Source organism: Rutilus rutilus (assembly GCF_951802725.1).
Source record: "Rutilus rutilus genome assembly, chromosome: 15".
In the NCBI taxonomy this organism is placed as follows: domain Eukaryota; kingdom Metazoa; phylum Chordata; class Actinopteri; order Cypriniformes; family Leuciscidae; genus Rutilus; species Rutilus rutilus.
The window spans coordinates 5,667,068-5,689,879 of NC_140220.1; the positions used below are offsets into that span (position 1 = coordinate 5,667,068).

General features: G+C 44.8%; 3 protein-coding genes across 3 annotated transcripts; all 3 read right to left on the minus strand.

Annotated features, from left to right (window-relative positions):
- Positions 1 to 4,339: 4,339 nt before the first annotated feature.
- Positions 4,340 to 5,365, minus strand: LOC311305514 (trace amine-associated receptor 13c-like; the record flags this gene model as incomplete). Its single annotated transcript, XM_084433286.1, has 1 exon — positions 4,340 to 5,365. One exon carries the CDS (start codon positions 5,363 to 5,365, stop codon positions 4,340 to 4,342), a length of 1,026 nt encoding a protein of 341 aa, XP_084289412.1.
- A 7,137-nt stretch (positions 5,366 to 12,502) lies between these two features.
- Positions 12,503 to 13,528, minus strand: LOC311304927 (trace amine-associated receptor 13c-like; the record flags this gene model as incomplete). Its single annotated transcript, XM_084432282.1, has 1 exon — positions 12,503 to 13,528. One exon carries the CDS (start codon positions 13,526 to 13,528, stop codon positions 12,503 to 12,505), a length of 1,026 nt encoding a protein of 341 aa, XP_084288408.1.
- Positions 13,529 to 20,679: 7,151 nt separating this feature from the next.
- LOC311305321 (trace amine-associated receptor 13c-like) lies at positions 20,680 to 21,705 on the minus strand (the record flags this gene model as incomplete). The annotated part of the gene is made up of 1 exon (XM_084432959.1): positions 20,680 to 21,705. One exon carries the CDS (start codon positions 21,703 to 21,705, stop codon positions 20,680 to 20,682), a length of 1,026 nt encoding a protein of 341 aa, XP_084289085.1.
- Between the last annotated feature and the right edge of the window lie 1,107 nt (positions 21,706 to 22,812).

The window sequence follows — 22,812 nt, forward strand, 5'->3', positions numbered from 1 at the left end:
CCAATGCAACCAGGAGCACTGTCTTCATTGACAGGAATTTAAGCTCCACTGATTGCAGAGGCTCAAAGGGAGCACTCTGCAGGGCAGTCAAAACCACTGAGAGGTCCCAAGAGGGTACGAGGGGAGGACGAGGAGGATTCAGTCTCCTCGCTCCCCTCAAGAACCTGATGATCAGGTCGTGCTTTCCCAGAGACTTACCATCAACTGCGTCGTGATGTGCGGCAATGGCGGCAACATACACTTTCAGGGTGGAGGGAGACAGCCTTCGCTCCAACCCTTCTTGCAGGAAGGAAAGCACGACACTGATCGGGCATTTCGTGGGTTCTTGATGTTTTGAAGAACACCAGTTGACGAAGAGGTTCCACTTCAACGCATAGGCATGTCTCGTGGACGATGCTCTAGCGGAAGTGATGGTAGCCACCACCGCTGGTGGTAGGGTACTCAAACCTGCCTCGTCCCATCCAGGAGCCACACGTGGAGGTTCCAAAGATCGGGACGAGGGTGCCAAAAGGTGCCCCGTCCCTGAGAAAGGAGGTCCTTCCTCAGAGGAATTGGCCAGGGAGGTGCTGTCGCGAGGAGTACTAGTTCGGAGAACCAGGTCCGGTTGTGCCAATACGGGGCAACCAAAATGACCTGCTCCTCGTCCTCCCTGATCTTGCGCAAAGTCTGCGCAGAAGGCTCACTGGGGGAAACGCATACTTGCGTACCGTTTCAGAATAAAGCAGTAAAGTTACAGCCTGTGGTCTCATTATTAATACGCATGTATTAATACGTAATTTTCAAAGTTAGAAAGCGTTACGTTACTTTTTTGTACGTTTGGATATATGCTGAAACGTATAATATGGACATATCTGTAACGTTTAAACGTAACATTATTACAATTTTACTGCTAAAAAACGTACGGTAAACTATTTACGAATATTTCATATCATAAAGATATCTGTATAATTTCCCTTTGACCATTTTATAGATTATAAATGTAAGATCCCTTAAACCTACTCCCACACCTAAACATACCCATTTAGACTATATTAAAAGGATAAAACGTAATGGACAGATATGTGTAGGGAAATTGCAGCTTTATTAACAATATCATTAAAAGATAGTTTGAGCCACTAATCCTACTCCTACCACTAAACCTAACAATTTCTTAAAACTATGTAACGTTAAGCTAGGAGGCCATTCCGCCCCTAGCCGTACATGCAAAAGCATGGGAAGCTATTCCAGGCGCGTCAGAATGGGTGCTGAGCACAGTAAAGCAGGGCTATTCATTGCAGTTCGCTCGCCGTCCCCCGCGCTTTCAAGCACGAACCGAGACGAGAGTGAATGGGGAAGTAGCACACCTACTTCGTGCAGAAATAGTGAAACTTCTGTGCAAAGGAGCCATAGAACCGGTACCTCCTTCTCTGAGCGAGTCAGGCTTTTACAGCCGTTACTTCCTCATGCCCAAGAAGGACGGAGCTCTCAGACCAATTTTAGATCTGAGATATTTGAACAAAGCTCTTATGAAAAGACCGTTCAAAATGCTCACAACCAGACAGATCCTCACGCAGATTTGCCCGGGAGACTGGTTTATTTCCCTCGATCTGAAAGACGCTTACTTTCAGAGTCAGATAATACCCCGTCACAGGCCATTCTTGAGATTCGCCTTCGACGGTCTGGTATATCAATACACCGTCCTGCCGTTCGGCCTGTCTTTAGCACCCCGTACATTCACGAAGTGCATGGACATGGCTCTCGCTCCCCTGAGAGGTCAGGGCATGCGAATTTTGAACTATTTGGACGATTGGCTGATTCTAGCACAGTCGGAGGAAGAACTTATCTCTCACAGAACAGTGCTTCTCAGCCACCTGGAAAGCTTGGGTCTCACGGTCAACTGGACCAAGAGCTCATTACTGCCCAGTCAGCCAGCCTCTTTTCTGGGTTTAGAACTGGACTCTGTAGCAATGACGGCCCGGCTGTCGACACAGCGCGCGCGCCGTGTTCAACGCCTGGCCGCGTTTTTCCAGAAGGGCAGCGCCGCACCTCTAAAAACATTTTAGAGGATGCTGGGTTGTATGGCATCAGCTGCAGCAGTGCTTCAGCTGGGTCTACTGCGTATGCGCCCGCTGCAACACTGGTTGAACGCTCGAGTGCCTCACCGAGCCTGGGCGTCCGGTGGCATTCGAATCAGAGTGACTCAGAGCTGCGTTTCAGCACTGTCCCTGGGCCAGCGATTGGCACTCCCTTCAGAGTGCAGATCATCTCCCTATCGGCTCTGCCAGCATCCGATAGCGAGGGCAGTGATAACCTCCTCTCCCCCCTCAGGGTGCTGAGAGTTTACATCACGCGCTCAGCCGCCTTCAGGCGTTCTGAGCAGCTCTTTGTTTCGCTTGGTGGGCGCACCAAGGGTCTCGCCGCCTCGAAACATAGCCTGTCCAGATGGATAGTGGACGCTACCGCAGCAGCTTATGCGTCCAAACACCTGCAGTGCCCTATGGGCATCAGGGCCCATTCCACTAGAGGCATGGCCTCGTCGTGGGCTTGGTCCAGCGGGATTTCTATTCATGACATTTGTATGGCGGCAGGCTCGGCCTCCCCCTCTACATTTGTTAGGTTTTATAACCTGGAAGTTCCTGCCTTGCAGGCTAAACTTTTATCAGTCTAAGTGGTGTGATGTTCTGCCCAGTTTGTTCGTGTGCAGGCTACTCTCACGTGACTATTAGCTCTTCTGGTTGAGCTGCACTAAGGGCGATATTCTCTATACATAGACCGGCGGAGCCGCTCTGTATTTCCCTATGAAGTGCTTATGTACATGTGCTGGCCCGCGTTGCTGGCCGCCTGCTTCCCACAGGTTTATATATAGACCGGCGGTGCCGCTCTGTATTCCTATGTAGTGCTTATTACATGTGCTGGCCCGCGTTGCTGGCCGCCTGTTTCCCACATGTTTTGTGTTCCCCGGGCTTCCCTGGGACTCATGCAGTGGATGCTCGGCGCGCACGGCGTTGACAAGGGGTTCCCGTAGTGTAAGCAACTTACGCAATACGAGAGAACCTCTCGTAAGAGAACGTACTCGGTTACCTAACGTAACCTCGGTTCTCTCTAGAAGAGGGAACGAGTATTGCGTAACCTGTCGTGCTCGCGCCGCGAGCTTATTCGCTTCAGTCAATGAAAACCAGATTCCCAGCCTCCTGAGCCTTCCTTTTATAGGCTAAGCCACACCCATTCTGGCGGGCTGTGACGCGTGGAGGGCGCGACGTCACGCGGGGCTCATTGGTAGGCTGCTGCAGTTGCCGCAGGACAGCCAATGAGCACGCTTATACAGCCTGCTATGGTCTGCTGGCTGCCGCACTGCGTTGACAATAAATACAAAATTAAGGATAATTTTTGGCTTCAGATCTCGAGAAAAGATGACTTTACCCGCCAACTTACGCAACTTACGCAATACTCGTTCCCTCTTCTAGAGAGAACCGAGGTTACGTTAGGTAACCGAGTACGTTTTAACAAATCTAAACGAGGTTGTCGGGGACATTAAACGTCATCAGGCGTTTCTGTTGTTTGTTTGTTCTGTATGTTTGTTTAAAATAGTCATGTCTGCTTTGCAATGTAGTGAACTAAGGTGGCTGGACTGTTTTTTTTTTGTTTTGTTTTTTACATATAAAATGCATTGTATTTTACACTGTTCTTTATTTATGTGAGGTCAGATCGCAATTAAATAAAGTCAAACAGTGAAAACATTGATATCAGACAAGTTTGGTTCAAATAGTCTCATTATTATAATGAGAGAAAGTGTTTTTCTAAACCATGGGTATAAAAAAAAAAAACATATATGATGGGGTCTATGGTTGAGTTAATGTAACCTAACCAGACAAACGCTTCAAAAAGAGCAATTGGGGTGGAAAAGTTGATGTAGGGATTCATCATAGAGCAAATAATAAAGGCACCCACGACCACACAGAGAGTTTTTGCTGCTTTACGCTCAGATCGTTGAGAGCTTTTAAACACATTCTCATTTTCATGATGTTTTGCCTGACCGATTGTTCTTACATGTTTTTTGCAACTAAATCCTTACACACAGTCCAACTATGACAGAACAAGGTAAGAAAAAAGTTTGTAATGTGTCTAAGACTAACCACAGTTTACTGAAAAGTGGACTGCAACTTCCTATACAGTATCTTGATTTAATGCAATTTGTATTTAATGTCATGCATAATACGTAAGACACTGTAAGTGTGCCAGAGATCTGATTTTAGATCACCCTTTAATTTATCACAGAATAAACATCTGATTTTACACTGTCTTTTATGTGATCTGCAAAAGGAAGCATCAGTGTGCTGCACAGTGAGATCAGAAATCGAAATCAAACAGTGAAAACAGTGATATCAGATGAGTTTGGTGCAAATATTCTCATTGTTATAATGAGAGAAAGGGTTTTTCTAAACCATGGGTAGAAAAGGCCATATATGATGGGATTTATGGTTGAGTTAATGTAACATAACCAGCCAAACACTTCAAAAAGAGCAGCTGGGGTGGAAAAGTTGATGTAGGGATCAAGCATAGAGTTAATAAAAAATGGCAGCCAGCAAATAATAAAGGCACCCACGATTACACCGAGAGTTTTTGCTGCTTTACGCTCAGATCGTCGAGAGCTCTTAAATGTGCTTTCATTTTCATGCTGGTTTGCATCACCAATTGTTCTAATGTGCTTTCTTGCAGTTACGAAAATTCTTGCATACAGTCCAACCATGACAGAACAAGGCAAGAAAAAAGTTAGTGACGTGTCCAAAATGGACGAGAATGCATTGAAAAGCAGACTGCAACTTCCCATACAGTATATGGATACAATAAATTCCTCCAATCCTTCCACATTAGTTTTCGAGTACACTAAACCATATGAATATAATGCAGCCATGTTCCAACTTATCATCACCATGACCCATGCAACAGGGATGGTTATTCTCGTAGGGTATTGAAGTGGATAACACACAGCCTGATGTCGATCAATAGCAATAAAAATTAGATGAAAAATAGACACAGATGTTAGAAATATGTCGAAAGTAGAGTGGAGCAAACAAAAAGTATCTCCATAGTACCAGCAACCATTGACAGAACGGGTCATACTGAAAGGCATGAGCACCAGTCCAAGCAGCAGGTCCGCGAGAGCCAGAGACATCACCAGGATATTAGTGGGAGTCTGGAGCTGTTTGAAGTGCGCTATGGAGATGATGACTACAGAATTTCCTAGAATAGTCACAGTCATCGCCGACACCAATATGAGATACAACACAGTCTGAGTTGACACAAGGTGTGTGCCTTTAACACAAGAGTTGTTCACTGCAGGAAAACAAAACTCAGTGGGATCGTATTCTTGTGAAGATAAATCCATCCTGCCTGTCTCAGAAAACAGAACCTATAAAATGCTGTTTTATTAAGTCTAGTTAGGATTTTAAATAGTCTTTATACTCTTCTCTGACCCTCCCACATCATCACAAGGCAACAAATGACAAGCACTCATTAAAAATGAAGAGTTAAAATATACCAAATGAAATGACATTATTTCAAATTTCCGTTTTGTCCATTACTCAATAATCATTCATCTTCGTATATAAAAATGTATATTTCAAATAAAATTGTGTAAATGACAGGATAAATGAAAACTATACCATTTATCTCATGGCAAATCCCAAAAAATATCTGGAACTAATGAGCAAAGATGGCAGAAAACCGTTCACATTGTCAAGATTCCCTATTGCTGCGTCTCAATTCGCCTACTTATATTACGCCCTAAAAGTATGTACTCTTTTTGTGAAGAAAAAGTAGAAACTTTTGATTGTGTTGCAAAAAGTAGACAAGCTTTGGGACATACTATCACGTCATAAAATTGCATTTTAGATTGCTCTCTGTCGCATCCTGTCACGCAAACTGGCCTGTCAGTCATCTCGTCACAGTTAAAATCCTCCATATTTAATTTAATTTAATTTAATTTAATTTAATTTAATTTAATTTAATTTAATTTAATTTAATTTCCTACCGTATCGAAGATAAAATGCAGAAGCACGTTAATCTGCAGTCGCGGGTCTTTCATGCAGAGACTTTCCTCATATTAATGCATAATGATGTATTTAAAATTGAATGGCCAAATGGATCTTTATAAAAGTCCACGGTAACACTTTACGGTAAGGGTACATGAATTATCATGAATTCATGTATAAATTCATGCATGAAATATGCATTCATTCATGCATTAATATCTCATGAATCATCAGGAACTAACACGAGTTCAACGTTTTTCATTCATGACTTCATGGATGAACAACACTTTAATTAAAACATTAACTAAGAGGAGTACATCATCATGAATTATGATTTATTACGCATGATCATGATGTTTTCTTTGTTCACAAAAAAAAAATAGGTCTTTACCACCCATTGTGGATAAAGCTATGGTTATGGTACATGAATCATCATGAATTCATGCATAAAAAAGTATTAATTCATGCATGCAAGACTACTCTTCGAATTATTAAAGGAATGTACAAAAATCCACATTATCTAATGCATGCATACAGGCTAGAACAGTATATCAATTCATGTGAGAACTTTTTTTCTGAATTATGATCTGAGTTTCCAAGCATGTTCATGTCTTCTTCATAGCCTGCAGGTAAATGGCCAGACCCCAAAATTGGCCAATCACAGCACATAACGTCTCGGTTACGGATGTAACCCTCGTTCCCTGAGTAGGGAACGGAGACGTTACGTCGAATGACGACGATTGGGGTTTCGCTTAGAAAGCCTATCACCTTCGAGTATATAAAACGAGCCAATGGCAATGAAATGCCATGGGTCTGCGGAATTTGCATAGCGTATCTCCGCCCACCGCAGGGGGTATATAAGGAAGTACGCTGGCAACATGCAGATATGTCTTCGCTGAGGAGTCGAGACTGGACCCAGGCGTTTTTCAGCGATACAGCGGAAGTGGCAGGAAGACGTAACGTCTCCGTTCCCTACTCAGGGAACGAGGGTTACATCCGTAACCGAGACGTTCCCTTTCGTGGTCACTCCGAGTTACGTCGGATGACGACGATTGGGGTTCCAGTCTAATCACGCCACCTCGGCTGTCATCCAGTGCCCTGCGTAAGTCTGAGCTCCCTGTTGTGAGACTAGCACGAACGAAGGAGTCCTACCTAACACAGGAATACCAAGGTACACTGGGAAGCATATCTCAGGAGAAATATGCAATTACGCCCAACCATTAAGGGGGGGGGGGACTTGAGAGACACATATGCCAGAGGGATGCATATGGGGTATCACTGGGATGTCCAGCCGCAGGTGGAATATTTAAACCCCAGGGGTGGCAAGGTGGCTTGCCAAGGGAAAGACACACGCTCAAAAGAGACTTACAGTGGAAAACACATGTGGGGGTCGCCCAGAGGGGGGACCATGCACATGCAGGCACCTAGTCAAGCGCAAAAGCTGCGTTATGGCAGATTGGCATAACTCAGGCGTTGACGTAACCAGTGCTGGAGGAAACTCAGAGCTTATCAGACTCACCTGAGAAGATAATCGCACGTATCCCGTCCGTGGAGAGGAATGGCGAGCAAGCGAAGACACCTGAGCAGAATCTAGTACCGGCTGGTTGAAGCGAGTACATGGAAGAAACTGGCTCTACTCGGAGATTATAGAATCTCGCGAATGTGTTGGGTGTCGCCCAGCCTGCAGCTCTACAAATGTCTGTTAGCGAGGCGCCATGCGCTAGAGCCCAAGAGGAAGCCACACTACGAGTGGAGTGGGCTTTCACACCAAGGGGGCATTGACGACCTTGCTGCTGGTATGCCAAAGCAATGGTTTCCACTATCCAGTGAGATAACCTTTGCTTTGAGAGAGCCTTTCCCTTCAGCTTCCCACCATAACAGACAAAGAGCTGGTCTGAGGTCCTGAAACACTGCGTTCTGTCTACGTAAGCACGAAGGGCGCGTACTGGACAGAGCAGTGCCAAGGCTGGGTCTGCCTCCTCCAAGGGCAGCGCTTGCAGGTTCACTACCTGGTCTCGAAAGGGTGTGGTAGGAACCTTGGGCACATATCCAGGCCGGGGTCTCAGGATCACGTGAGAGTTAGCCGGCCCGAATTCCAGGCACGCTTCGTCAACCGAAAATGCCTGCAGGTCCCCTACCCTCTTGATGGAGGCCAATGCAACCAGGAGCACTGTCTTCATTGACAGGAATTTAAGCTCCACTGATTGCAGAGGCTCAAAGGGAGCACTCTGCAGGGCAGTCAAAACCACTGAGAGGTCCCAAGAGGGTACGAGGGGAGGACGAGGAGGATTCAGTCTCCTCGCTCCCCTCAAGAACCTGATGATCAGGTCGTGCTTTCCCAGAGACTTACCATCAACTGCGTCGTGATGTGCGGCAATGGCGGCAACATACACTTTCAGGGTGGAGGGAGACAGCCTTCGCTCCAACCCTTCTTGCAGGAAGGAAAGCACGACACTGATCGGGCATTTCGTGGGTTCTTGATGTTTTGAAGAACACCAGTTGACGAAGAGGTTCCACTTCAACGCATAGGCATGTCTCGTGGACGATGCTCTAGCGGAAGTGATGGTAGCCACCACCGCTGGTGGTAGGGTACTCAAACCTGCCTCGTCCCATCCAGGAGCCACACGTGGAGGTTCCAAAGATCGGGACGAGGGTGCCAAAAGGTGCCCCGTCCCTGAGAAAGGAGGTCCTTCCTCAGAGGAATTGGCCAGGGAGGTGCTGTCGCGAGGAGTACTAGTTCGGAGAACCAGGTCCGGTTGTGCCAATACGGGGCAACCAAAATGACCTGCTCCTCGTCCTCCCTGATCTTGCGCAAAGTCTGCGCAGAAGGCTCACTGGGGGAAACGCATACTTGCGTACCGTTTCAGAATAAAGCAGTAAAGTTACAGCCTGTGGTCTCATTATTAATACGCATGTATTAATACGTAATTTTCAAAGTTAGAAAGCGTTACGTTACTTTTTTGTACGTTTGGATATATGCTGAAACGTATAATATGGACATATCTGTAACGTTTAAACGTAACATTATTACAATTTTACTGCTAAAAAACGTACGGTAAACTATTTACGAATATTTCATATCATAAAGATATCTGTATAATTTCCCTTTCACCATTTTATAGATTATAAATGTAAGATCCCTTAAACCTACTCCCACACCTAAACATACCCATTTAGACTATATTAAAAGGATAAAACGTAATGGACAGATATGTGTAGGGAAATTGCAGCTTTATTAACAATATCATTAAAAGATAGTTTGAGCCACTAATCCTACTCCTACCACTAAACCTAACAATTTCTTAAAACTATGTAACGTTAAGCTAGGAGGCCATTCCGCCCCTAGCCGTACATGCAAAAGCATGGGAAGCTATTCCAGGCGCGTCAGAATGGGTGCTGAGCACAGTAAAGCAGGGCTATTCATTGCAGTTCGCTCGCCGTCCCCCGCGCTTTCAAGCACGAACCGAGACGAGAGTGAATGGGGAAGTAGCACACCTACTTCGTGCAGAAATAGTGAAACTTCTGTGCAAAGGGGCCATAGAACCGGTACCTCCTTCTCTGAGCGAGTCAGGCTTTTACAGCCGTTACTTCCTCATGCCCAAGAAGGACGGAGCTCTCAGACCAATTTTAGATCTGAGATATTTGAACAAAGCTCTTATGAAAAGACCGTTCAAAATGCTCACAACCAGACAGATCCTCACGCAGATTTGCCCGGGAGACTGGTTTATTTCCCTCGATCTGAAAGACGCTTACTTTCAGAGTCAGATAATACCCCGTCACAGGCCATTCTTGAGATTCGCCTTCGACGGTCTGGTATATCAATACACCGTCCTGCCGTTCGGCCTGTCTTTAGCACCCCGTACATTCACGAAGTGCATGGACATGGCTCTCGCTCCCCTGAGAGGTCAGGGCATGCGAATTTTGAACTATTTGGACGATTGGCTGATTCTAGCACAGTCGGAGGAAGAACTTATCTCTCACAGAACAGTGCTTCTCAGCCACCTGGAAAGCTTGGGTCTCACGGTCAACTGGACCAAGAGCTCATTACTGCCCAGTCAGCCAGCCTCTTTTCTGGGTTTAGAACTGGACTCTGTAGCAATGACGGCCCGGCTGTCGACACAGCGCGCGCGCCGTGTTCAACGCCTGGCCGCGTTTTTCCAGAAGGGCAGCGCCGCACCTCTAAAAACATTTTAGAGGATGCTGGGTTGTATGGCATCAGCTGCAGCAGTGCTTCAGCTGGGTCTACTGCGTATGCGCCCGCTGCAACACTGGTTGAACGCTCGAGTGCCTCACCGAGCCTGGGCGTCCGGTGGCATTCGAATCAGAGTGACTCAGAGCTGCGTTTCAGCACTGTCCCTGGGCCAGCGATTGGCACTCCCTTCAGAGTGCAGATCATCTCCCTATCGGCTCTGCCAGCATCCGATAGCGAGGGCAGTGATAACCTCCTCTCCCCCCTCAGGGTGCTGAGAGTTTACATCACGCGCTCAGCCGCCTTCAGGCGTTCTGAGCAGCTCTTTGTTTCGCTTGGTGGGCGCACCAAGGGTCTCGCCGCCTCGAAACATAGCCTGTCCAGATGGATAGTGGACGCTACCGCAGCAGCTTATGCGTCCAAACACCTGCAGTGCCCTATGGGCATCAGGGCCCATTCCACTAGAGGCATGGCCTCGTCGTGGGCTTGGTCCAGCGGGATTTCTATTCATGACATTTGTATGGCGGCAGGCTCGGCCTCCCCCTCTACATTTGTTAGGTTTTATAACCTGGAAGTTCCTGCCTTGCAGGCTAAACTTTTATCAGTCTAAGTGGTGTGATGTTCTGCCCAGTTTGTTCGTGTGCAGGCTACTCTCACGTGACTATTAGCTCTTCTGGTTGAGCTGCACTAAGGGCGATATTCTCTATACATAGACCGGCGGAGCCGCTCTGTATTTCCCTATGAAGTGCTTATGTACATGTGCTGGCCCGCGTTGCTGGCCGCCTGCTTCCCACAGGTTTATATATAGACCGGCGGTGCCGCTCTGTATTCCTATGTAGTGCTTATTACATGTGCTGGCCCGCGTTGCTGGCCGCCTGTTTCCCACATGTTTTGTGTTCCCCGGGCTTCCCTGGGACTCATGCAGTGGATGCTCGGCGCGCACGGCGTTGACAAGGGGTTCCCGTAGTGTAAGCAACTTACGCAATACGAGAGAACCTCTCGTAAGAGAACGTACTCGGTTACCTAACGTAACCTCGGTTCTCTCTAGAAGAGGGAACGAGTATTGCGTAACCTGTCGTGCTCGCGCCGCGAGCTTATTCGCTTCAGTCAATGAAAACCAGATTCCCAGCCTCCTGAGCCTTCCTTTTATAGGCTAAGCCACACCCATTCTGGCGGGCTGTGACGCGTGGAGGGCGCGACGTCACGCGGGGCTCATTGGTAGGCTGCTGCAGTTGCCGCAGGACAGCCAATGAGCACGCTTATACAGCCTGCTATGGTCTGCTGGCTGCCGCACTGCGTTGACAATAAATACAAAATTAAGGATAATTTTTGGCTTCAGATCTCGAGAAAAGATGACTTTACCCGCCAACTTACGCAACTTACGCAATACTCGTTCCCTCTTCTAGAGAGAACCGAGGTTACGTTAGGTAACCGAGTACGTTTTAACAAATCTAAACGAGGTTGTCGGGGACATTAAACGTCATCAGGCGTTTCTGTTGTTTGTTTGTTCTGTATGTTTGTTTAAAATAGTCATGTCTGCTTTGCAATGTAGTGAACTAAGGTGGCTGGACTGTTTTTTTTTTGTTTTGTTTTTTACATATAAAATGCATTGTATTTTACACTGTTCTTTATTTATGTGAGGTCAGATCGCAATTAAATAAAGTCAAACAGTGAAAACATTGATATCAGACAAGTTTGGTTCAAATAGTCTCATTATTATAATGAGAGAAAGTGTTTTTCTAAACCATGGGTATAAAAAAAAAAAACATATATGATGGGGTCTATGGTTGAGTTAATGTAACCTAACCAGACAAACGCTTCAAAAAGAGCAATTGGGGTGGAAAAGTTGATGTAGGGATTCATCATAGAGCAAATAATAAAGGCACCCACGACCACACAGAGAGTTTTTGCTGCTTTACGCTCAGATCGTTGAGAGCTTTTAAACACATTCTCATTTTCATGATGTTTTGCCTGACCGATTGTTCTTACATGTTTTTTGCAACTAAATCCTTACACACAGTCCAACTATGACAGAACAAGGTAAGAAAAAAGTTTGTAATGTGTCTAAGACTAACCACAGTTTACTGAAAAGTGGACTGCAACTTCCTATACAGTATCTTGATTTAATGCAATTTGTATTTAATGTCATGCATAATACGTAAGACACTGTAAGTGTGCCAGAGATCTGATTTTAGATCACCCTTTAATTTATCACAGAATAAACATCTGATTTTACACTGTCTTTTATGTGATCTGCAAAAGGAAGCATCAGTGTGCTGCACAGTGAGATCAGAAATCGAAATCAAACAGTGAAAACAGTGATATCAGATGAGTTTGGTGCAAATATTCTCATTGTTATAATGAGAGAAAGGGTTTTTCTAAACCATGGGTAGAAAAGGCCATATATGATGGGATTTATGGTTGAGTTAATGTAACATAACCAGCCAAACACTTCAAAAAGAGCAGCTGGGGTGGAAAAGTTGATGTAGGGATCAAGCATAGAGTTAATAAAAAATGGCAGCCAGCAAATAATAAAGGCACCCACGACCACACCGAGAGTTTTTGCTGCTTTACGCTCAGATCGTCGAGAGCTCTTAAATGTGCTTTCATTTTCATGCTGGTTTGCATCACCAATTGTTCTAATGTGCTTTCTTGCAGTTACGAAAATTCTTGCATACAGTCCAACCATGACAGAACAAGGCAAGAAAAAAGTTAGTGACGTGTCCAAAATGGACGAGAATGCATTGAAAAGCAGACTGCAACTTCCCATACAGTATATGGATACAATAAATTCCTCCAATCCTTCCACATTAGTTTTCGAGTACACTAAACCATATGAATATAATGCAGCCATGTTCCAACTTATCATCACCATGACCCATGCAACAGGGATGGTTATTCTCGTAGGGTATTGAAGTGGATAACACACAGCCTGATGTCGATCAATAGCAATAAAAATTAGATGAAAAATAGACACAGATGTTAGAAATATGTCGAAAGTAGAGTGGAGCAAACAAAAAGTATCCCCATAGTACCAGCAACCATTGACAGAACGGGTCATACTGAAAGGCATGAGCACCAGTCCAAGCAGCAGGTCCGCGAGAGCCAGAGACATCACCAGGATATTAGTGGGAGTCTGGAGCTGTTTGAAGTGCGCTATGGAGATGATGACTACAGAATTTCCTAGAATAGTCACAGTCATCGCCGACACCAATATGAGATACAACACAGTCTGAGTTGACACAAGGTGTGTGCCTTTAACACAAGAGTTGTTCACTGCAGGAAAACAAAACTCAGTGGGATCGTATTCTTGTGAAGATAAATCCATCCTGCCTGTCTCAGAAAACAGAACCTATAAAATGCTGTTTTATTAAGTCTAGTTAGGATTTTAAATAGTCTTTATACTCTTCTCTGACCCTCCCACATCATCACAAGGCAACAAATGACAAGCACTCATTAAAAATGAAGAGTTAAAATATACCAAATGAAATGACATTATTTCAAATTTCCGTTTTGTCCATTACTCAATAATCATTCATCTTCGTATATAAAAATGTATATTTCAAATAAAATTGTGTAAATGACAGGATAAATGAAAACTATACCATTTATCTCATGGCAAATCCCAAAAAATATCTGGAACTAATGAGCAAAGATGGCAGAAAACCGTTCACATTGTCAAGATTCCCTATTGCTGCGTCTCAATTCGCCTACTTATATTACGCCCTAAAAGTATGTACTCTTTTTGTGAAGAAAAAGTAGAAACTTTTGATTGTGTTGCAAAAAGTAGACAAGCTTTGGGACATACTATCACGTCATAAAATTGCATTTTAGATTGCTCTCTGTCGCATCCTGTCACGCAAACTGGCCTGTCAGTCATCTCGTCACAGTTAAAATCCTCCATATTTAATTTAATTTAATTTAATTTAATTTAATTTAATTTAATTTAATTTAATTTAATTTAATTTAATTTAATTTAATTTCCTACCGTATCGAAGATAAAATGCAGAAGCACGTTAATCTGCAGTCGCGGGTCTTTCATGCAGAGACTTTCCTCATATTAATGCATAATGATGTATTTAAAATTGAATGGCCAAATGGATCTTTATAAAAGTCCACGGTAACACTTTACGGTAAGGGTACATGAATTATCATGAATTCATGTATAAATTCATGCATGAAATATGCATTCATTCATGCATTAATATCTCATGAATCATCAGGAACTAACACGAGTTCAACGTTTTTCATTCATGACTTCATGGATGAACAACACTTTAATTAAAACATTAACTAAGAGGAGTACATCATCATGAATTATGATTTATTACGCATGATCATGATGTTTTCTTTGTTCACAAAAAAAAAATAGGTCTTTACCACCCATTGTGGATAAAGCTATGGTTATGGTACATGAATCATCATGAATTCATGCATAAAAAAGTATTAATTCATGCATGCAAGACTACTCTTCGAATTATTAAAGGAATGTACAAAAATCCACATTATCTAATGCATGCATACAGGCTAGAACAGTATATCAATTCATGTGAGAACTTTTTTTCTGAATTATGATCTGAGTTTCCAAGCATGTTCATGTCTTCTTCATAGCCTGCAGGTAAATGGCCAGACCCCAAAATTGGCCAATCACAGCACATAACGTCTCGGTTACGGATGTAACCCTCGTTCCCTGAGTAGGGAACGGAGACGTTACGTCGAATGACGACGATTGGGGTTTCGCTTAGAAAGCCTATCACCTTCGAGTATATAAAACGAGCCAATGGCAATGAAATGCCATGGGTCTGCGGAATTTGCATAGCGTATCTCCGCCCACCGCAGGGGGTATATAAGGAAGTACGCTGGCAACATGCAGATATGTCTTCGCTGAGGAGTCGAGACTGGACCCAGGCGTTTTTCAGCGATACAGCGGAAGTGGCAGGAAGACGTAACGTCTCCGTTCCCTACTCAGGGAACGAGGGTTACATCCGTAACCGAGACGTTCCCTTTCGTGGTCACTCCGAGTTACGTCGGATGACGACGATTGGGGTTCCAGTCTAATCACGCCACCTCGGCTGTCATCCAGTGCCCTGCGTAAGTCTGAGCTCCCTGTTGTGAGACTAGCACGAACGAAGGAGTCCTACCTAACACAGGAATACCAAGGTACACTGGGAAGCATATCTCAGGAGAAATATGCAATTACGCCCAACCATTAAGGGGGGGGGGGGACTTGAGAGACACATATGCCAGAGGGATGCATATGGGGTATCACTGGGATGTCCAGCCGCAGGTGGAATATTTAAACCCCAGGGGTGGCAAGGTGGCTTGCCAAGGGAAAGACACACGCTCAAAAGAGACTTACAGTGGAAAACACATGTGGGGGTCGCCCAGAGGGGGGACCATGCACATGCAGGCACCTAGTCAAGCGCAAAAGCTGCGTTATGGCAGATTGGCATAACTCAGGCGTTGACGTAACCAGTGCTGGAGGAAACTCAGAGCTTATCAGACTCACCTGAGAAGATAATCGCACGTATCCCGTCCGTGGAGAGGAATGGCGAGCAAGCGAAGACACCTGAGCAGAATCTAGTACCGGCTGGTTGAAGCGAGTACATGGAAGAAACTGGCTCTACTCGGAGATTATAGAATCTCGCGAATGTGTTGGGTGTCGCCCAGCCTGCAGCTCTACAAATGTCTGTTAGCGAGGCGCCATGCGCTAGAGCCCAAGAGGAAGCCACACTACGAGTGGAGTGGGCTTTCACACCAAGGGGGCATTGACGACCTTGCTGCTGGTATGCCAAAGCAATGGTTTCCACTATCCAGTGAGATAACCTTTGCTTTGAGAGAGCCTTTCCCTTCAGCTTCCCACCATAACAGACAAAGAGCTGGTCTGAGGTCCTGAAACACTGCGTTCTGTCTACGTAAGCACGAAGGGCGCGTACTGGACAGAGCAGTGCCAAGGCTGGGTCTGCCTCCTCCAAGGGCAGCGCTTGCAGGTTCACTACCTGGTCTCGAAAGGGTGTGGTAGGAACCTTGGGCACATATCCAGGCCGGGGTCTCAGGATCACGTGAGAGTTAGCCGGCCCGAATTCCAGGCACGCTTCGTCAACCGAAAATGCCTGCAGGTCCCCTACCCTCTTGATGGAGGCCAATGCAACCAGGAGCACTGTCTTCATTGACAGGAATTTAAGCTCCACTGATTGCAGAGGCTCAAAGGGAGCACTCTGCAGGGCAGTCAAAACCACTGAGAGGTCCCAAGAGGGTACGAGGGGAGGACGAGGAGGATTCAGTCTCCTCGCTCCCCTCAAGAACCTGATGATCAGGTCGTGCTTTCCCAGAGACTTACCATCAACTGCGTCGTGATGTGCGGCAATGGCGGCAACATACACTTTCAGGGTGGAGGGAGACAGCCTTCGCTCCAACCCTTCTTGCAGGAAGGAAAGCACGACACTGATCGGGCATTTCGTGGGTTCTTGATGTTTTGAAGAACACCAGTTGACGAAGAGGTTCCACTTCAACGCATAGGCATGTCTCGTGGACGATGCTCTAGCGGAAGTGATGGTAGCCACCACCGCTGGTGGTAGGGTACTCAAACCTGCCTCGTCCCATCCAGGAGCCACACGTGGAGGTTCCAAAGATCGGGACGAGGGTGCCAAAAGGTGCCCCGTCCCTGAGAAAGGAGGTCCTTCCTCAGAGGAATTGGCCAGGGAGGTGCTGTCGCGAGGAGTACTAGTTCGGAGAACCAGGTCCGGTTGTGCCAATACGGGGCAACCAAAATGACCTGCTCCTCGTCCTCCCTGATCTTGCGCAAAGTCTGCGCAGAAGGCTCACTGGGGGAAACGCATACTTGCGTACCGTTTCAGAATAAAGCAGTAAAGTTACAGCCTGTGGTCTCATTATTAATACGCATGTATTAATACGTAATTTTCAAAGTTAGAAAGCGTTACGTTACTTTTTTGTACGTTTGGATATATGCTGAAACGTATAATATGGACATATCTGTAACGTTTAAACGTAACATTATTACAATTTTACTGCTAAAAAACGTACGGTAAACTATTTACGAATATTTCATATCATAAAGATATCTGTATAATTTCCCTTTGACCATTTTATAGATTATAAATGTAAGATCCCTTAAACCTACTCCCACACCTAAACATACCCATTTAGACTATATTAAAAGGATAAAACGTAATGGACAGATATGTGTAGGGAAATTGCAGCTTTATTAACAATATCATTAAAAGATAGTTTGAGCCACTAATCCTACTCCTACCACTAAACCTAACAATTTCTTAAAACTATGTAACGTTAAGCTAGGAGGCCATTCCGCCCCTAGCCGTACATGCAAAAGCATGGGAAGCTATTCCAGGCGCGTCAGAATGGGTGCTGAGCACAGTAAAGCAGGGCTATTCATTGCAGTTCGCTCGCCGTCCCCCGCGCTTTCAAGCACGAACCGAGACGAGAGTGAATGGGGAAGTAGCACACCTACTTCGTGCAGAAATAGTGAAACTTCTGTGCAAAGGAGCCATAGAACCGGTACCTCCTTCTCTGAGCGAGTCAGGCTTTTACAGCCGTTACTTCCTCATGCCCAAGAAGGACGGAGCTCTCAGACCAATTTTAGATCTGAGATATTTGAACAAAGCTCTTATGAAAAGACCGTTCAAAATGCTCACAACCAGACAGATCCTCACGCAGATTTGCCCGGGAGACTGGTTTATTTCCCTCGATCTGAAAGACGCTTACTTTCAGAGTCAGATAATACCCCGTCACAGGCCATTCTTGAGATTCGCCTTCGACGGTCTGGTATATCAATACACCGTCCTGCCGTTCGGCCTGTCTTTAGCACCCCGTACATTCACGAAGTGCATGGACATGGCTCTCGCTCCCCTGAGAGGTCAGGGCATGCGAATTTTGAACTATTTGGACGATTGGCTGATTCTAGCACAGTCGGAGGAAGAACTTATCTCTCACAGAACAGTGCTTCTCAGCCACCTGGAAAGCTTGGGTCTCACGGTCAACTGGACCAAGAGCTCATTACTGCCCAGTCAGCCAGCCTCTTTTCTGGGTTTAGAACTGGACTCTGTAGCAATGACGGCCCGGCTGTCGACACAGCGCGCGCGCCGTGTTCAACGCCTGGCCGCGTTTTTCCAGAAGGGCAGCGCCGCACCTCTAAAAACATTTTAGAGGATGCTGGGTTGTATGGCATCAGCTGCAGCAGTGCTTCAGCTGGGTCTACTGCGTATGCGCCCGCTGCAACACTGGTTGAACGCTCGAGTGCCTCACCGAGCCTGGGCGTCCGGTGGCATTCGAATCAGAGTGACTCAGAGCTGCGTTTCAGCACTGTCCCTGGGCCAGCGATTGGCACTCCCTTCAGAGTGCAGATCATCTCCCTATCGGCTCTGCCAGCATCCGATAGCGAGGGCAGTGATAACCTCCTCTCCCCCCTCAGGGTGCTGAGAGTTTACATCACGCGCTCAGCCGCCTTCAGGCGTTCTGAGCAGCTCTTTGTTTCGCTTGGTGGGCGCACCAAGGGTCTCGCCGCCTCGAAACATAGCCTGTCCAGATGGATAGTGGACGCTACCGCAGCAGCTTATGCGTCCAAACACCTGCAGTGCCCTATGGGCATCAGGGCCCATTCCACTAGAGGCATGGCCTCGTCGTGGGCTTGGTCCAGCGGGATTTCTATTCATGACATTTGTATGGCGGCAGGCTCGGCCTCCCCCTCTACATTTGTTAGGTTTTATAACCTGGAAGTTCCTGCCTTGCAGGCTAAACTTTTATCAGTCTAAGTGGTGTGATGTTCTGCCCAGTTTGTTCGTGTGCAGGCTACTCTCACGTGACTATTAGCTCTTCTGGTTGAGCTGCACTAAGGGCGATATTCTCTATACATAGACCGGCGGAGCCGCTCTGTATTTCCCTATGAAGTGCTTATGTACATGTGCTGGCCCGCGTTGCTGGCCGCCTGCTTCCCACAGGTTTATATATAGACCGGCGGTGCCGCTCTGTATTCCTATGTAGTGCTTATTACATGTGCTGGCCCGCGTTGCTGGCCGCCTGTTTCCCACATGTTTTGTGTTCCCCGGGCTTCCCTGGGACTCATGCAGTGGATGCTCGGCGCGCACGGCGTTGACAAGGGGTTCCCGTAGTGTAAGCAACTTACGCAATACGAGAGAACCTCTCGTAAGAGAACGTACTCGGTTACCTAACGTAACCTCGGTTCTCTCTAGAAGAGGGAACGAGTATTGCGTAACCTGTCGTGCTCGCGCCGCGAGCTTATTCGCTTCAGTCAATGAAAACCAGATTCCCAGCCTCCTGAGCCTTCCTTTTATAGGCTAAGCCACACCCATTCTGGCGGGCTGTGACGCGTGGAGGGCGCGACGTCACGCGGGGCTCATTGGTAGGCTGCTGCAGTTGCCGCAGGACAGCCAATGAGCACGCTTATACAGCCTGCTATGGTCTGCTGGCTGCCGCACTGCGTTGACAATAAATACAAAATTAAGGATAATTTTTGGCTTCAGATCTCGAGAAAAGATGACTTTACCCGCCAACTTACGCAACTTACGCAATACTCGTTCCCTCTTCTAGAGAGAACCGAGGTTACGTTAGGTAACCGAGTACGTTTTAACAAATCTAAACGAGGTTGTCGGGGACATTAAACGTCATCAGGCGTTTCTGTTGTTTGTTTGTTCTGTATGTTTGTTTAAAATAGTCATGTCTGCTTTGCAATGTAGTGAACTAAGGTGGCTGGACTGTTTTTTTTTGTTTTGTTTTTTACATATAAAATGCATTGTATTTTACACTGTTCTTTATTTATGTGAGGTCAGATCGCAATTAAATAAAGTCAAACAGTGAAAACATTGATATCAGACAAGTTTGGTTCAAATAGTCTCATTATTATAATGAGAGAAAGTGTTTTTCTAAACCATGGGTATAAAAAAAAAAACATATATGATGGGGTCTATGGTTGAGTTAATGTAACCTAACCAGACAAACGCTTCAAAAAGAGCAATTGGGGTGGAAAAGTTGATGTAGGGATTCATCATAGAGCAAATAATAAAGGCACCCACGACCACACAGAGAGTTTTTGCTGCTTTACGCTCAGATCGTTGAGAGCTTTTAAACACATTCTCATTTTCATGATGTTTTGCCTGACCGATTGTTCTTACATGTTTTTTGCAACTAAATCCTTACACACAGTCCAACTATGACAGAACAAGGTAAGAAAAAAGTTTGTAATGTGTCTAAGACTAACCACAGTTTACTGAAAAGTGGACTGCAACTTCCTATACAGTATCTTGATTTAATGCAATTTGTATTTAATGTCATGCATAATACGTAAGACACTGTAAGTGTGCCAGAGATCTGATTTTAGATCACCCTTTAATTTATCACAGAATAAACATCTGATTTTACACTGTCTTTTATGTGATCTGCAAAAGGAAGCATCAGTGTGCTGCACAGTGAGATCAGAAATCGAAATCAAACAGTGAAAACAGTGATATCAGATGAGTTTGGTGCAAATATTCTCATTGTTATAATGAGAGAAAGGGTTTTTCTAAACCATGGGTAGAAAAGGCCATATATGATGGGATTTATGGTTGAGTTAATGTAACATAACCAGCCAAACACTTCAAAAAGAGCAGCTGGGGTGGAAAAGTTGATGTAGGGATCAAGCATAGAGTTAATAAAAAATGGCAGCCAGCAAATAATAAAGGCACCCACGACCACACCGAGAGTTTTTGCTGCTTTACGCTCAGATCGTCGAGAGCTCTTAAATGTGCTTTCATTTTCATGCTGGTTTGCATCACCAATTGTTCTAATGTGCTTTCTTGCAGTTACGAAAATTCTTGCATACAGTCCAACCATGACAGAACAAGGCAAGAAAAAAGTTAGTGACGTGTCCAAAATGGACGAGAATGCATTGAAAAGCAGACTGCAACTTCCCATACAGTATATGGATACAATAAATTCCTCCAATCCTTCCACATTAGTTTTCGAGTACACTAAACCATATGAATATAATGCAGCCATGTTCCAACTTATCATCACCATGACCCATGCAACAGGGATGGTTATTCTCGTAGGGTATTGAAGTGGATAACACACAGCCTGATGTCGATCAATAGCAATAAAAATTAGATGAAAAATAGACACAGATGTTAGAAATATGTCGAAAGTAGAGTGGAGCAAACAAAAAGTATCTCCATAGTACCAGCAACCATTGACAGAACGGGTCATACTGAAAGGCATGAGCACCAGTCCAAGCAGCAGGTCCGCGAGAGCCAGAGACATCACCAGGATATTAGTGGGAGTCTGGAGCTGTTTGAAGTGCGCTATGGAGATGATGACTACAGAATTTCCTAGAATAGTCACAGTCATCGCCGACACCAATATGAGATACAACACAGTCTGAGTTGACACAAGGTGTGTGCCTTTAACACAAGAGTTGTTCACTGCAGGAAAACAAAACTCAGTGGGATCGTATTCTTGTGAAGATAAATCCATCCTGCCTGTCTCAGAAAACAGAACCTATAAAATGCTGTTTTATTAAGTCTAGTTAGGATTTTAAATAGTCTTTATACTCTTCTCTGACCCTCCCACATCATCACAAGGCAACAAATGACAAGCACTCATTAAAAATGAAGAGTTAAAATATACCAAATGAAATGACATTATTTCAAATTTCCGTTTTGTCTATTACTCAATAATCATTCATCTTCGTATATAAAAATGTATATTTCAAATAAAATTGTGTAAATGACAGGATAAATGAAAACTATACCATTTATCTCATGGCAAATCCCAAAAAATATCTGGAACTAATGAGCAAAGATGGCAGAAAACCGTTCACATTGTCAAGATTCCCTATTGCTGCGTCTCAATTCGCCTACTTATATTACGCCCTAAAAGTATGTACTCTTTTTGTGAAGAAAAAGTAGAAACTTTTGATTGTGTTGCAAAAAGTAGACAAGCTTTGGGACATACTATCACGTCATAAAATTGCATTTTAGATTGCTCTCTGTCGCATCCTGTCACGCAAACTGGCCTGTCAGTCATCTCGTCACAGTTAAAATCCTCCATATTTAATTTAATTTAATTTAATTTAATTTAATTTAATTTAATTTAATTTAATTTAATTTAATTTCCTACCGTATCGAAGATAAAATGCAGAAGCACGTTAATCTGCAGTCGCGGGTCTTTCATGCAGAGACTTTCCTCATATTAATGCATAATGATGTATTTAAAATTGAATGGCCAAATGGATCTTTATAAAAGTCCACGGTAACACTTTACGGTAAGGGTACATGAATTATCATGAATTCATGTATAAATTCATGCATGAAATATGCATTCATTCATGCATTAATATCTCATGAATCATCAGGAACTAACACGAGTTCAACGTTTTTCATTCATGACTTCATGGATGAACAACACTTTAATTAAAACATTAACTAAGAGGAGTACATCATCATGAATTATGATTTATTACGCATGATCATGATGTTTTCTTTGTTCACAAAAAAAAATAGGTCTTTACCACCCATTGTGGATAAAGCTATGGTTATGGTACATGAATCATCATGAATTCATGCATAAAAAAGTATTAAT